Here is a 15237-nt window from a genome sequence, read left to right on the forward strand (position 1 = left end):
TACTCTGCTACAAGCAATATTTGAAGACATTAAGGTTATTTTATTTTCTTCTCCAGAATGCACCACATCATACTGTACAGACAGCTACTAATATTGCATCTGATAGTAGACTGAAAGGCATTTCTTTGGGAGGTGTTTCAGGCAGTTGCAGACTTACAGAAGACATAGAAATACACAGTCATGAGGTTTGTGTGGTTAATTATTATTTATATATTTTTTAAATGTAACCTTTATTTAAGTAGGCAAGTCAGTTAAGAACAAATTCTTACTTACAATGGCGTCCTCCCCCCGGCCAAACCTGGGCTGCGCTGGGCCAATTGTACGCCGCCCTATGGGACTCCCAATCACGGCCAGTTGTGGTACAGCCTGGATACTGGTACAGTAGATTATTCATGAATTCCTATTATGAGCTCAGCTTGTTCTCTCAGACGGGCAGACCTGTGTGTGTGTGTGTGTGTGTGTGTGTGTGTGTGTGTGTGTGTGTGTGTGTGTGTGTGTGTGTGTGTGTGTGTGTGTGCCAGGGCGCAGTGTTGGGTAGTAGTGTACTACTGTACATGTAATGTAACTACATTTTGCAGTAGCTTGGTCGTTGAACTAAATTCAAATCTTGGTGGTGTTTTCAGTAGTTAATTATTTTGCTATATAGCGGTGTAGCTAACTACTGGAACTACACACTACTGTTTTACCATGTAGCGGTGTAGCTAACTACTGGAACTACACACTACCGTTTTACCATGTAGCGGTGTAGCTAACTACTGGAACTACACACTACTGTTTTACCATGTAGCGGTGTAGCTAACTACTGGAGCTACACACTACTGTTTTACCATGTAGCGATGTAGCTAACTACTGGAACTACACACTACTGTTTTACCATGTAGCGGTGTAGCTAACTACTGGAACTACACACTACTGTTTAACCATGTAGCGGTGTAGCTAACTACTGGAACTACACACTACTGTTTTACCATGTAGCGGTGTAGCTAACTACTGGAACTACACACTACTGTTTTACCATGTAGCGGTGTAGCTAACTACTGGAACTACACACTACTGTTTTACCATGTAGCTGTGTAGCTAACTACTGGAACTACACACTACTGTTTTACCATGTAGCGATGTAGCTAACTACTGGAACTACACACTACTGTTTTACCATGTAGCGGTGTAGCTAACTACTGGAACTACACACTACTGTTTTACCATGTAGCGGTGTAGCTAACTACTGGAACTACACACTACTGTTTTACCATGTAGCGGTGTAGCTAACTACTGGAACTACACACTACCGTTTTACCATGTAGCGGTGTAGCTAACTACTGGAACTACACACTACTGTTTTACCATGTAGCAGTGTAGCTAACTACTGGAACTACACACTACTGTTTTACCATGTAGCGGTGTAGCTAACTACTGGAACTACTCTACTGTTTTACCATGTAGCGGTGTAGCTAACTACTGGAACTACACACTACTGTTTTACCATGTAGCGGTGTAGCTAACTACTGGAACTACACACTACTGTTTTACCATGTAGCGGTGTAGCTAACTACTGGAACTACACTCTACTGTTTTACCATGTAGCGGTGTAGCTAACTACTGGAACTACATACTACTGTTTTAGCAAAAATAAAATATGACTAAAGTAGGCAATAATTTCCTGTCTTTTTCGGCATGCCACCTGCCTAATTTTCATTTGAAATATTGTTTTGGGGTCTTTAACAGGCCGCAAAATTATACATTCTGTTAAGATATGAACCCAAAGTGAACTATTCTTGTAATGTGTAGTCTATGACGTTTCAGATTTAGATATGATACTTTTTCACAAAGTAGTTTGGATGGAGTGAGCTTTAGTGTAGCTTAACTTATTCCGGTGTGAAGTAATTGGTAGCTTGGTAAACTACATATTCAGAGTAGCTTCAACCAACACTTCCCGTGTGTGTGTGTGTGTGTGTGTGTGTGTGTGTGTGTGTGTGTGTGTGTGTGTGTGTGTGTGTGTGTGTGTGTGTGTGTGTGTGTGTGTGTGTGTGTGTGTGTGTGTGTGTGTGTGTGTGTGTGTGTGTGTGTGTGTGTGTGTGTGAATGGAGCCAGGTCCTCCAGTCTCTCTCTAAGTCTCTCTCTCTCTGTCTCTGTCTCTACTCCCAAGCACTCAACTCCAGTGAGTGTGTGTCAGAGAGTGTGTGCGGTGGTTGTCCGCCACACTGTGGGAGCATGGTGGTTTGTGTGTCGCTGAGTAGGTCCCTCGGCCAGCCGTCTGCGCAGACACCGGGTGAAATCCACCTGCGCTCGCGGCAAAGCTTGATTGACGATTGACTTTGGCAGCCAGCCCTGAAAATACAGTACATACATATTCAATCTTCAAATCAAATCACAGTTTATTGGTCACATGCGCTGAATACAACAGGTGTAGTAGACCTTACAGTGAAATACTTACTTACAAGCCCAACAATGCAGTTTTAAGAAAATACCTATACAAAAAAAGTAAAAGATATGAATAACAAATTTTTTATTTTTTATTTTATTTTACCTTTATTTAACTAGGCAAGTCAGTTAAGAACAAATTCTTATTTTCAATGACGGCCTGGGAACAGTGGGTTAACTGCCTGTTCAGGGGCAGAACGACAGATTTGTACCTTGTCAGCTCGGGGGGTTTGAACTCGCAACCTTCCGGTTACTAGTCCAACGCTCTAACCACTAGGCTACCCTGCCTTAAAGAGCAGCAGAAAATAACAATAGCGGGGCGAAATACAGGGGGTACCTGTTGTCAAGGTAACTGAGGTAATATGTACATGTAGGTAAAGTGATTGTGCATAGATAATAACAGAAACCCTAAACAACGTCTATGTTAAAAACTGGCACTCATACATACATACATACATACACACACACATACATACATACAAACATACATACATACACACACACACACACATATGTAACAGTATAACTTTAGGCCGTCCCCTCGCCCATACCCGGGCGCGAACCAGGGACTCTCTGCACACATCAACAACTAACACCCACGAAGCATCGTTACCCATCGCTCAGGGGTATATAACAAAGTATTGAGATAAACTTTTGTTAATGACCAAATGCTTATTTTTCCACCATAATTTGCAAATAAATTCATTAAAAATCCTACAATGTGATTTTCTGGATTTTTTTTCTAATTTTGTCTGTCATAGTTGAAGTGTACCTATGATGAAAATTACAGGCCTCTCTCATCTTTTTAAGTGGGAGAACTTGCACAATTGGTGGCTGACTAAAAACTTTTTGGAACCTGCATACATACATACATACATACATACATACATACATACATACATACATACATACAGTGCATTTGGATAGTATTCAGACCCCTTGACTTTTTACACATTTTGTTACGTTAGTTACAGCCTTATTCTAAAATTGATTAAATAAAAAATGTCCTCAATCCACACAATACCAAATAATGAGAAAGAGAAACAGGTTTTTAATTAAAAATAATAATAACTTATTTACATAAGTATTCAGACCCTTTACTATGAGACAGGAAATTGAACTCAGGTACATCCTGTTTCCATTCAACATCTTTGAGATGTTTCTACAACTTGATTGGAGTCCACCTGTGGTAAATTCAATTGATTGGACATGATTTGGAAAGACACACACCTGTCTATTTGAGTCTACCTGTCTATATAAGGTCCTACAGTTGACAGTGCATGTCAGAGCAAAAATCACGCCATGAGGCCGAAGGAATTGCCCATAGTTCTCCGAGACAGGGTTGTGTCGAGGCACAGATCTGGGGAAGGGTACCAAAAAATGTCTGCAGCATTGAACATCCCCCAAGAACACAGTGGCCACCATCATTCTTAAATGGAAGAAGCTTGGAACCACCAAGACTCTTCCTAGAGCTGGCCGCCCGGCCAAACTGAGCCTTCAGGGGAGAAGGGCCTTGGTCAGGGAGGTGACCAAGAACCCGATAGTCACTCTGACAGAGCGCCAAAGTTCCTCTGTAGAGATGGGAGAATCTTCCAGATGGACAACCATCTCTGCAGCACTCCACCAATCAGGCCTTTATGGTAGAGTGGCCAGACGTAAGCCACTCCTCAGTAAAAGACACATGACAGCTCGCTTGGAGTTTGCCAAAAGGCACCTAACAGACTCTCAGACCATGAGAAAGTCAGTCTGAGAAATAGTTGGTGAACCAGGCGAGGCAGTCATTTGAGAAACCAAGGCTATTGAGTCTGCCGATAAGATTGCCAATTGACAGAGTCAAAAGCCTTGGCCAGGTCGATGGATACGGCTGCACAGTAATGTCTCTTATCAATGGCGGTTATGATATCGTTTAGGATCTTGAGCGTGGCTGAGGTGCACCCATGACCAGCTTGGAAACCAGATTGCACAGTGGAGAAGGTATGGTGGGATTCGAAATGGTCGGTGATCTGTTTGTTAACTTGGCTTTCGAACTTGGCAGGATAGATATAGGTCCGTAGCAGTTTGGGTATAGAGTGTCTCCCCCTTTGAAGAGGGGGATGACCGCGGCAGCTTTCCAATCTTTGGGTATCTCAGACTATATTAAAGAGAGGTTGAACAGGCTAGTAATAGGGGTGGCAACAATTTCAGCTGATCATTTTAGAAAGAGAGGGTCCAGATTGTCTAGCCCGGCTGATTTGTAGGGATCCATATTTTGCAGCTCTTTCAGAACATCAGCTGTCTGTAGTTGGGTGAAGGAGAAGTCCTTTTCACAGCAGCTTTAGACGTTGATGATAGCCTTGAATATCAATTCAAACCCCCCCTTTAAGTAGCCTGAGTGCCAGTCTGTTTGTGTGATATGTCATATGAACATGTTTGGCATAACAGTGAATGACAAGGAGTTGGCACAATAGCACAAAAAGACCGGCACTCAGACTACTTAAAGGGGAGGTTTGAATTAATATTCGAGATCTAAACGGACATGTGATATGACATCCTGGTCCATGTGTAGCCTAACAAATCAATTCCAATTCAAATCACTCATTTCAGGAAGTGGATAAGAAATTAAAGTTGATTTAAAAAAATAAAAAAATGAAAAGAAATCTACCTTGACATCCATGTTGAGGAGCCACGTAAAGTGGCTCCTGCCTGTGTCGTCTGCCAGGGGCTCGATGATAATACACGTTGGGCCGTCCTCCGCTCTGTTCAGATCGAGTAAACAAAATCACTCATAAAAACTCTATTAACAATGTAATGTATAGAAACCTACAGCATGATTATTAACTGAACCTCAAATAAACTTTATATCAAATAACCTTTGCAATGGCCCTTCTGTGACAGCATGAGCCATATATACAGGTTTTGGTCCAAGCGCACCCTCTAACCAACTCTATGAGCCATATACAGGTTTTGGTCCAAGCGCACCCTCTAACCAACTCTATGAGCCATATATACAGGTTTTGGTCCAAGCGCACCCTCTAACCAACTCTATGAGCCATATATACAGGTTTTGGTCCAAGCGCACCCTCTAACCAACTCTATGAGCCATATACAGGTTTTGGTCCAAGCGCACACTCTAACCAACTCTATGAGCCATATATACAGGTTTTGGTCCAAGCGCACCCTCTAACCAACTCTATGAGCCATATATACAGGTTTTGGTCCAAGCGCACCCTCTAACCAACTCTATGAGCCATATACAGGTTTTGGTCCAAGCGCACCCTCTAACCAACTCTATGAGCCATATATACAGGTTTTGGTCCAAGCGCACCCTCTAACCAACTCTATGAGCCATATATACAGGTTTTGGTCCAAGCGCACCCTCTAACCAACTCTATGAGCCATATACAGGTTTTGGTCCAAGCGCACCCTCTAACCAACTCTATGAGCCATATATACAGGTTTTGGTCCAAGCGCACCCTCTAACCAACTCCATGTGCCATATATACAGGTTTTGGTCCAAGCGCACCCTCTAACCAACTCTATGAGCCATATACAGGTTTTGGTCCAAGCGCCCCCTCTAACCAACTCTATGAGCCATATACAGGTTTTGGTCCAAGCGCCCCCTCTAACCAACTCTATGAGCCATATACAGGTTTTGGTCCAAGCGCACCCTCTAACCAACTCCATGTGCCATATATACAGGTTTTGGTCCAAGCGCACCCTCTAACCAACTCTATGAGCCATATACAGGTTTTGGTCCAAGCGCCCCCTCTAACCAACTCTATGAGCCATATACAGGTTTTGGTCCAAGCGCCCCCTCTAACCAACTCTATGAGCCATATACAGGTTTTGGTCCAAGCGCCCCCTCTAACCAACTCTATGAGCCATATACAGGTTTTGGTCCAAGCGCCCCCTCTAACCAACTCTATGAGCCATATACAGGTTTTGGTCCAAGCGCACCCTCTAACCAACTCTATGAGCCATATACAGGTTTTGGTCCAAGCGCCCCCTCTAACCAACTCTATGAGCCATATACAGGTTTTGGTCCAAGCGCACCCTCTAACCAACTCTATGAGCCAGGCTTATCCGAGCAAAGCTGGTGTTCTTGTTACCTGACGAAGCCTTTCTGAGGAGGGAAGGACTCCAGGTGCGTGGCTGCTCCCCCCAGATAGATACATGACTCCTGTCTGGAGAAGTGTCTCACACTCAGGAAGTCTCTCTGGCCTATCAGGTTGCCGGCTGTCTCTGCTGACACCTCGTGCGTAACCATGGTTTCCGGGCCAGCTTGCTTCAGAACCTTCAACACAAGATACGGACTGACATTACAATATCATTCACTGTACTGCTATGTGTCCCAAATTGGACCATATTATCTATATGGGGCGCTGCTTTCTCATGTCACAACTAGTGCGACGGCGTAGCCTAGTGGTTAGAGTGTTGGACTGGTAACCGAAAGGTTGCAAGATCAAATCCCAGAGTAGACAAGGTACAAATCTGTTGTTCTCCCCCTGAACAAGGCAGTTAACCCACTAGGCTGTTATTGAAAATAAGAATTTGTTCTTAACGGACTTGCTTAGTTAAATAAAAATACAAAATAAATAATGAACTGTATAGGGAATAGGATGCCAGTTGGGACAAAGGCTTTATAATGCCAGCTGAAGACACAGGTAGACGCCGAAGTAGTTTGTTCTTCCCTCATCAGAATGTCACCAGACAAGTGTGATAACCCGGTTGTTGTAAAGACTGACACCATTGTCTATCAACACTGTGTGGTCCACGTCTACTGTAAAACTATTGACTATTGACACTGTGTGGTCTATGTCTACCGTAAAACTATTGACACTGTGTGGTCTACGTCTACCGTAAAACTATTGACTATTGACACTGTGTGATCTACGTCTACCGTAAAACTATTGACTATTGACACTGTGTGATCTACGTCTACCGTAAAACTATTGACTATTGACACTGTGTGGTCCAAGTCTACCCTAAGACTATTGACACTGTGTGGTCTATGTCTACCGTAAAACTATTGACACTGTGTGGTCTACGTCTACCGTAAAACTATTGACTATTGACACTGTGTGATCTACGTCTACTGTAAAACTATTGACTATTGACACTGTGTGGTCTATGTCTACCGTAAAACTATTGACACTGTGTGGTCTACGTCTACCGTAAAACTATTGACTATTGACACTGTGTGGTCTACGTCTACTGTAAAACTATTGACTATTGACACTGTGTGATCTACGTCTACCGTAAAACTATTGACTATTGACACTGTGTGGTCTACGTCTACTGTAAAACTATTGACTATTGACACTGTGTGGTCTACGTCTACCCTAAAACTATTGACTATTGACACTATGTGGTCCAAGTCTACCGTAAAACTATTGACTATTGACACTGTGTGGTCCAAGTCTACCCTAAAACTATCGACTATTGACACTGTGTGGTCCACGTCTACCCTAAAACTATCGACTATTGACACTATGTGGTCCAAGTCTACCGTTAAACTATTTTACTATTCAAAATAAAAAAGCTGAATGATCCATAGTATGCCCATCGTAAAACAATTCCATATTTTTTTATAATTTGCACAGTCACGTTGCTTTTTCGTTTATTTGTTTACCCCTTCAGAACATTCCCTATTGATCCCCGACCCCCTCCCTGTTTCCCACCCTTCCTAATGCCTCCCGCTCCCCCCACCCCTAAAATCACAGAGAAAAAAAGGAAAAATAAATAAACAAAGTAATACAAATAAAATAATAATAATAATAATAATAGTTATTATAATAATAGCATTAATAATATCAATAGTTTTAGAGTTTTAGAAACATCTTATTACAAATATTCCACAGTTTACAGACCATAATACACATACTTAGCAGGTAAATTGTATTCCAGATAATAACAGGTGTGTATATGTAGAATAACAATCTAAAGGATGCCATAATAGATGGAGACCAAGGAGAACAGAAGATCAATGATTTCCTAAGGGGGAGGAGTTAAGATTACACATTGACCAACAACTACCCTACTATGATGGACCAGTTACCTTGATTTTTTTTATGCTTGGGTTCCACTGGTGCATCTCTTCCACCTTCCACAGGATGTGATGTATCTCTTCTGGCGTGGCGTCTAACACAGTCTCCAGTCTGAAGACCTTCCTGTCCCCAGACAGCACTTTACTGTATATAACATCTCCGTTCTCCTACGACAGAAAGTTACAGGAAATGTTGTAATGTGGCATCCTTTAACAACACAGTTTCAGGAAGGTTTCTAATGATGTCCTGATTTTCTATAGAACACAGTTTCTGAACATTCTCTTGTGATAGTCTTTCTACTTCATTTGCACCTGAGATTACAGAACATTTCTCTATTCCAGAGTTACAACGTTTTGGCAGTGTGGCATTTACAAAAGGAAAACCAACCACGTCGCACTAACGTCTTGCTTCCGGTCAAGCTAAACACCTTCTTCGCCCGCTTTGAGGTTAACGCAGTGCCATCGACGCGACCCGCTACCAAAGGCTGCTTTTCATTGACTTTAGCTCAGCATTCAATACCATAGTACCCTCCAAGCTCATCAATAAGCTCTGGGCCCTGGGCCTGAACCCCACCCTGTGCAACTGGGTCCTGGACTTCCTGACGGGCCGCACCCCAGGTAGTGAAGGTAGGAACAACACTTCCACTTCGCTGATCCTCAAAGCAAGGGTTGCGTGCTCAGCACCCTCCTCTACTCCCTGTTCACTCATGGCTGCGTGGCCATGAACGGCTGCAACTCAGTCATCAAGTTTACAGATGACACAACAGCAGTAGGCCTGATTACCAATAATGACAAGACAGCCTACTGGGAGGAGGTGAGGGCCCTGCGAGTGTGGTGCCAGGAAAATAACCTCTCTCTCAATGTCAACAAAATAAAGGAGTTGATCGTGGACTTCAGGAGACAGCAGAGGGAGCACGCCCCTATCCACATTGACGGTATCGCAGTGGAGTAGGTGTAAAACTTCAAGTTCCTCGGCACACACATCACTGGCGATCTGAAATTTGGCTTGACACCTAAAACCCTCACAAACGTCTATAGATGCACAATTGAGAGCATCCTGTCGGGCTGTATCACAGCCTGGTACGGCAACTGCACGGTTCTCAACCGCAGGACTCTCCAGAGGATGGTGCAGTCTGCCCAATGCATCACCGGGGCAAACTACCTGCCCTCCAGGACACCTATAGCAACAGGAAGGCCAAAAAGATCATCAAGGACAATAACCGGCCAAGCCACTGCCTGTTCACCCCATTATCATCCAGAAGGTGAGGTCAGTACAGGTGCATCAAAGCTGGGACCGAGAGACTGAAAAACAGCTTCTATCTCAAGGCCATCAGACTGTTAAACAGCCATCAGTAGGTGGCTTCCACCCTGTTACGTAACCCTGTCCACTTTAATAATGGAACAATAGTGACTTTTAATAATGTTTACATATTTTTGCTTTATCAAATCAAATTTTAAATCTCATATCTATATACTGTATGCTATTCTACTGTATTTTAGGCTTTGCCACTCCAACCATGACCATCCTAATATTTATATATTCCTTAATTACATTATTTTACTTTTAGGTTTGTGTGTATAGTTGTGAATTGTTAGATATTACTGCACTATTGGAGCTAGAAACACAAGTATTTCGCTACACCTGCAATAACATCTGTTAAACATGTGTATATGTGACCAATAACATCTGTTAAACATGTGTATATGTGACCAATAACATCTGTTAAATATGTGACCAATAACATCTGTTAAATATGTGACCAATAACATCTGTTAAACATGTGTATATGTGACCAATAACATCTGTTAAATATGTGACCAATAACATCTGTTAAATATGTGACCAATAACATCTGTTAAATATGTGACCAATATCATCTGTTAAATATGTGACCAATAACATTTCAATTTGATTTGTTATGCACATTACCGGTACAAGGTTTCCATGGTAATAGCTATTTAGATCAAGTTTTCCTAAATGTCAAAAGTAACGGAAAGAGAACGTTTGGATATGTGGCATTTGTATGCAGCTTTACAACAACACCGTTTCAGAAAGTGAAGTCTCTTGTGAGAGACTGTCAGTAGATATGTGGCATTCGTATGCAGCTTTACAACAACACCGTTTCAGAAAGTGAAGTCTCTTGTGAGAGACTGTCAGTAGATATGTGGCATTAGTATGCAGCTTTACAACAACACCGTTTCAGAAAGTGAAGTCTCTTGTGAGAGACTGTCAGTAGAAGAGCTGCTTTTGGAACAGCTACTGGGATCCTTATTAAATAACTAATAACACATTTTGGTTCTGGGTTCTGAGATTATGGAAAGTGCATTTTCTCCTACAAGGCAAAAAGTTTCCTACGTAACTAAATTGAATGCACAGGCCGTAAGTTGCTTTGGATAAGAACGTCTGATAATTGACTCAAATGTAAAATGTTAGAAAGTTCGAAATTGTGGCAACAGTACGCAGCACAAAGTGCCCATGTCAATTATATTTGAAGGGTTTTGAAGACAGAATACCATGGTAATAGCTATTCAGATCATGTACCCCCCCCCCCCCCCCCCCCCTTTGTCTTATATGACAGTTTGGTGGTTTGACATCAGTACAAGGTTTCCATGGTAATAGCTATTCAGATCATGTACCCCCCCCCCCCCCCCCTATGACAGTTTGGTGGTTTGACATCAGTATAATGTTTCCATGGTAATAGCTATTCAGATCATGTACCCCCCCCCCCCCCCCCCCCCCCCTTTGTCTTATATGACAGTTTGCTGTTTTGGCATCAGTACAAGGTTTCCATAGCTATTTGTGGAGATTGAAAAGATACGCATGAACACAGGGAGCAACATATTTTAAAGAGGAAATACAGGATGGTTTGACAAAAATCTATATGCAAATCCCAGATTGCCTCTTTAATCAACGATGATGTATGGATGTATGGATGATGCACTACCTCTGTGAGTTCTGTTTTCCATCCATTCTTATCGTCAACAATGTCCAGAGCCTTGGTCAGCGCCTCGTGCCCACTCCTTATGTACAGCAGCTCCTCCTCTTTCAACGGGACTGGGTTGACTACCTCTCTTCTGGAGCTCTCTGTAACAAGTTTACAAGTTTACACAGCAGCACTGCTTGATTGAGTTCTAATTGGAGCTGTTTAATATTCAATGGTCAGTACAAGTGATAGTAAAAAGTAATGCCCTTTGAAAATAGGTAATTATATCTAGGTTAAGGGCGGTTTGTGCTCTGTGTAAAATAATAATGTCATTGAAAATGTGTGTAATTTGTGTATCTTTGTCAGGCTTACCACTGTGTTGATGCTGAGCGGTACCAGTCTGCCAACCCATATGGCTGGTCCATGCTGGTAGTTGGCTCTGCCCATTCCTCTGCATGTGAGCTAGCTCCTGGCCAATCGCTGCGATAGCTAGCCGTTGCAGTCCTGTCGTAGGATCACAATAATAACAACAGTCAGACTTCATTTGTAGAGCACATTTCATGTAGACTGGTCCCAGATCTGTTGTCTCCTACTATAGCCTGTGCCCAGATCGGTTGTCTCCTACTATAGCCTGGTCCTAGATCTGTTGTCTCCTTCTATAGCCTGATCCCAGATCTGTTTGTTCCCTTGTCAACTCCATTGCTCATTATCAAGCCAAACATGTTTAGCATGACACAGACGACCACTCAGGCTGCATTTGATCCATTCTGCAAGTCAAAGTGCTGTCCACTTTGATGAGGACTTCTCAGCATTTCTCTCCACAAACGAAGACTACTACTAGTCACAGCCAAGATGCCATAGTATTAACAGCTACACTGGCTGGTCCCAGATCTGTTTGTGCTGTCTTACAATGACCATAGGAGGCAGTTGGCAAGGCAGCGCAAACTGATCTGGGACAAGGCTATGTGCAGTGTGCAAGACACGGTAATCCTACATTCTAAGGAATGAGAGAAAATTGATGCTTCTCTCCAGGCCTGCATCCAAAATGCCCCCCCCCCCCGTAGTGCCCTGGTCAAAAGTAATGCACTATATAGGGAATAGGGAGCCACGTAGGACACACCCAAGATGATATAGTTGTCTGTTTTTACCTGCCATGGTCCTGAGGTGAGGGTAGGAGATTCCACAGCAGAGCTTCACCACGGCAGGCAGCATTACTGTAACGTTGGTGACAGCGACGGCAGCTGGGGTGTGCCAGGCTCCAGACTTTATAGGACCTCTGAAGGACAAGAGAGGAGATAAGGGGATGGGTTAGAGGATAGGATTGTAAACTGAATTCTGGTCCCAAGGTTGCTGTTTAGAGAGAGACACACACACAGCTGCATCCATTATAGGTGTTTTATGTGTGGTTCTAAAAAAGGAGAGAATAAATGAGGATCCCATGTATACAATAATAATCCACGACCATTATCAGAATGACAAGTCTACATATAGGCTGTATTCTAGTGAAGGTTCATCCCATATAACTACTGCAGAATGACAAGTCTACATATAGGCTGTATTCTAGTGAAGGTTCATCCTATATAACTACTGCAGAATGACAAGTCTACATATAGGATGACCTGTATTCTAGTGAAGGTTCATCCTATATAACTACTGCAGAATGACAAGTCTACATATGGCCTGTATTCTAGTGAAGGTTCATCCTATATAACTACTGCAGAATGACAAGTCTACATATAGGCTGTATTCTAGTGAAGGTTCATCCTATATAACTACTGCAGAATGACAAGTCTACATATGGCCTGTATTCTAGTGAAGGTTCATCCTATATAACTACTGCAGAATGACAAGTGTACATATAGGCTGTATTCTAGTGAAGGTTCATCCCATATAACTACTGCAGAATGACAAGTCTACATATAGGCTGTATTCTAGTGAAGGTTCATCCTATATAACTACTGCAGAATGACAAGTCTACATATAGGCTGTATTCTAGTGAAGGTTCATCCCATATAACTACTGCAGAATGACAAGTCTACATATGGCCTGTATTCTAGTGAAGGTTCATCCTATATAACTACTGCAGAATGACAAGTCTACATATAGGCTGTATTCTAGTGAAGGTTCATCCTATATAACTACTGCAGAATGACAAGTCTACATATAGGATGACCTGTATTCTAGTGAAGGTTCATCCTATATACAGTGCCTTGCGAAAGTATTCGGCCCCCTTGAACTTTGCGACCTTTTCCCACATTTCAGGCTTCAAACATAAAGATATAAAACTGTATTTTTTTGTGAAGAATCAACAACAAGTGTGACACAATCATGAACTGGAACGACATTTATTGGATATTTCAAACTTTTTTAACAAATCAAAAACTGAAAAATTGGGCGTGCAAAATTATTCAGCCCCTTTACTTTCAGTGCAGCAAACTCTCTCCAGAAGTTCAGTGAGGATCTCTGATCCAATGTTGACATAAATGACTAATGATGATAAATACAATCCACCTGTGTGTAATCAAGTCTCCGTATAAATGCACCTGCACTGTGATAGTCTCAGAGGTCCGTTAAAAGCGCAGAGAGCATCATGAAGAACAAGGAACACACCAGGCAGGTCCGAGATACTGTTGTGAAGAAGTTTAAAGCCGGATTTGGATACAAAAATATTTCCCAAGCTTTAAACATCCCAAGGAGCACTGTGCAAGCGATAATATTGAAATGGAAGGAGTATCAGACCACTGCAAATCTACCAAGACCTGGCCGTCCCTCTAAACTTTCAGCTCATACAAGGAGAAGACTGATCAGAGATGCAGCCAAGAGGCCCATGATCACTCTGGATGAACTGCAAAGATCTACAGCTGAGGTGGTAGACTCTGTCCATAGGACAACAATCAGTCGTATATTGCACAAATCTGGCCTTTATGGAAGAGTGGCAAGAAGAAAGCCATTTCTTAAAGATATCCATAAAAAGTGTAGTTTAAAGTTTGCCACAAGCCACCTGGGAGACACACCAAACATGTGGAAGAAGGTGCTCTGGTCAGATGAAACCAAAATTGAACTTTTTGGCAACAATGCAAAACGTTATGTTTGGCGTAAAAGCAACACAGCTCATCACCCTGAACACACCATCCCCACTGTCAAACATGGTGGTGGCAGCATCATGGTTTGGGCCTGCTTTTCTTCAGCAGGGACAGGGAAGATGGTTAAAATAGATGGGAAGATGGATGGAGCCAAATACAGGACCATTCTGGAAGAAAACCTGATGGAGTCTGCAAAAGACCTGAGACTGGGACGGAGATTTGTCTTCCAACAAGACAATGATCCAAAACATAAAGCAAAATCTACAATGGAATGGTTCAAAAATAAACATATCCAGGTGTTAGATTGGCCAAGTCAAAGTCCAGACCTGAATCCAATCGAGAATCTGTGGAAAGAACTGAAAACTGCTGTTCACAAATGCTCTCCATCCAACCTCACTGAGCTTGAGCTGTTTTGCAAGGAGGAATGGGAAAAAATGTCAGTCTCTCGATGTGCAAAACTGATAGAGACATACCCCAAGCGACTTACAGCTGTAATCGCAGCAAAAGGTGGCGCTACAAAGTATTAACTTAAGGGGGCTGAATAATTTTGCACGCCCAATTTTTCAGTTTTTGATTTGTTAAAAAAGTTTGAAATATCCAATAAATGTCGTTCCACTTCATGATTGTGTCCCACTTGTTGTTGATTCTTCACAAAAAAATACAGTTTTATATCTTTATGTTTGAAGCCTGAAATGTGGCAAAAGGTCGCAAAGTTCAAGGGGGCCGAATACTTTCGCAAGGCACTGTAACTACTGCAGAATGACAAGTCTACATATAGGATGTA

At 42.3% G+C, this 15237-nt stretch overlaps 1 protein-coding gene across 1 annotated transcript; it reads right to left on the minus strand.

The window, feature by feature from the left end:
* Window positions 1–2118: 2118 nt before the first annotated feature.
* On the minus strand, window positions 2119–12582 carry LOC139381650 (steroidogenic acute regulatory protein 2). The gene is made up of 7 exons (XM_071125331.1): window positions 12519–12582; window positions 11743–11874; window positions 11392–11531; window positions 8459–8614; window positions 6510–6694; window positions 5063–5156; window positions 2119–2328 (listed from the first exon to the last, which is right to left on the minus strand). Exons 1-7 carry the CDS (start codon window positions 12580–12582, stop codon window positions 2170–2172), a joined length of 930 nt encoding a protein of 309 aa, XP_070981432.1. The 3' UTR covers window positions 2119–2169.
* Window positions 12583–15237: the final 2655 nt, after the last annotated feature.

This window comes from Oncorhynchus clarkii, chromosome 23 (genome assembly GCF_045791955.1).
Source record: "Oncorhynchus clarkii lewisi isolate Uvic-CL-2024 chromosome 23, UVic_Ocla_1.0, whole genome shotgun sequence".
NCBI classification, from domain to species: Eukaryota; Metazoa; Chordata; class Actinopteri; order Salmoniformes; family Salmonidae; genus Oncorhynchus; species Oncorhynchus clarkii.

Coding starts and splice junctions, on each gene's coding strand:
- LOC139381650 (XM_071125331.1), bottom strand. CDS start 12,582: ATGCTGCCTGCCGTGGTGAAGCTCTGCTGTGGAATCTCCTACCCTCAC. Junction 11,875..12,518: donor TCACCTCAGGACCATGGCAG/GTAAAAACAGAC, acceptor ATCCTACGACAG/GACTGCAACGGCTAGCTATC. Junction 11,532..11,742: donor CGCTCAGCATCAACACAGTG/GTAAGCCTGACA, acceptor AACTTGTTACAG/AGAGCTCCAGAAGAGAGGTA.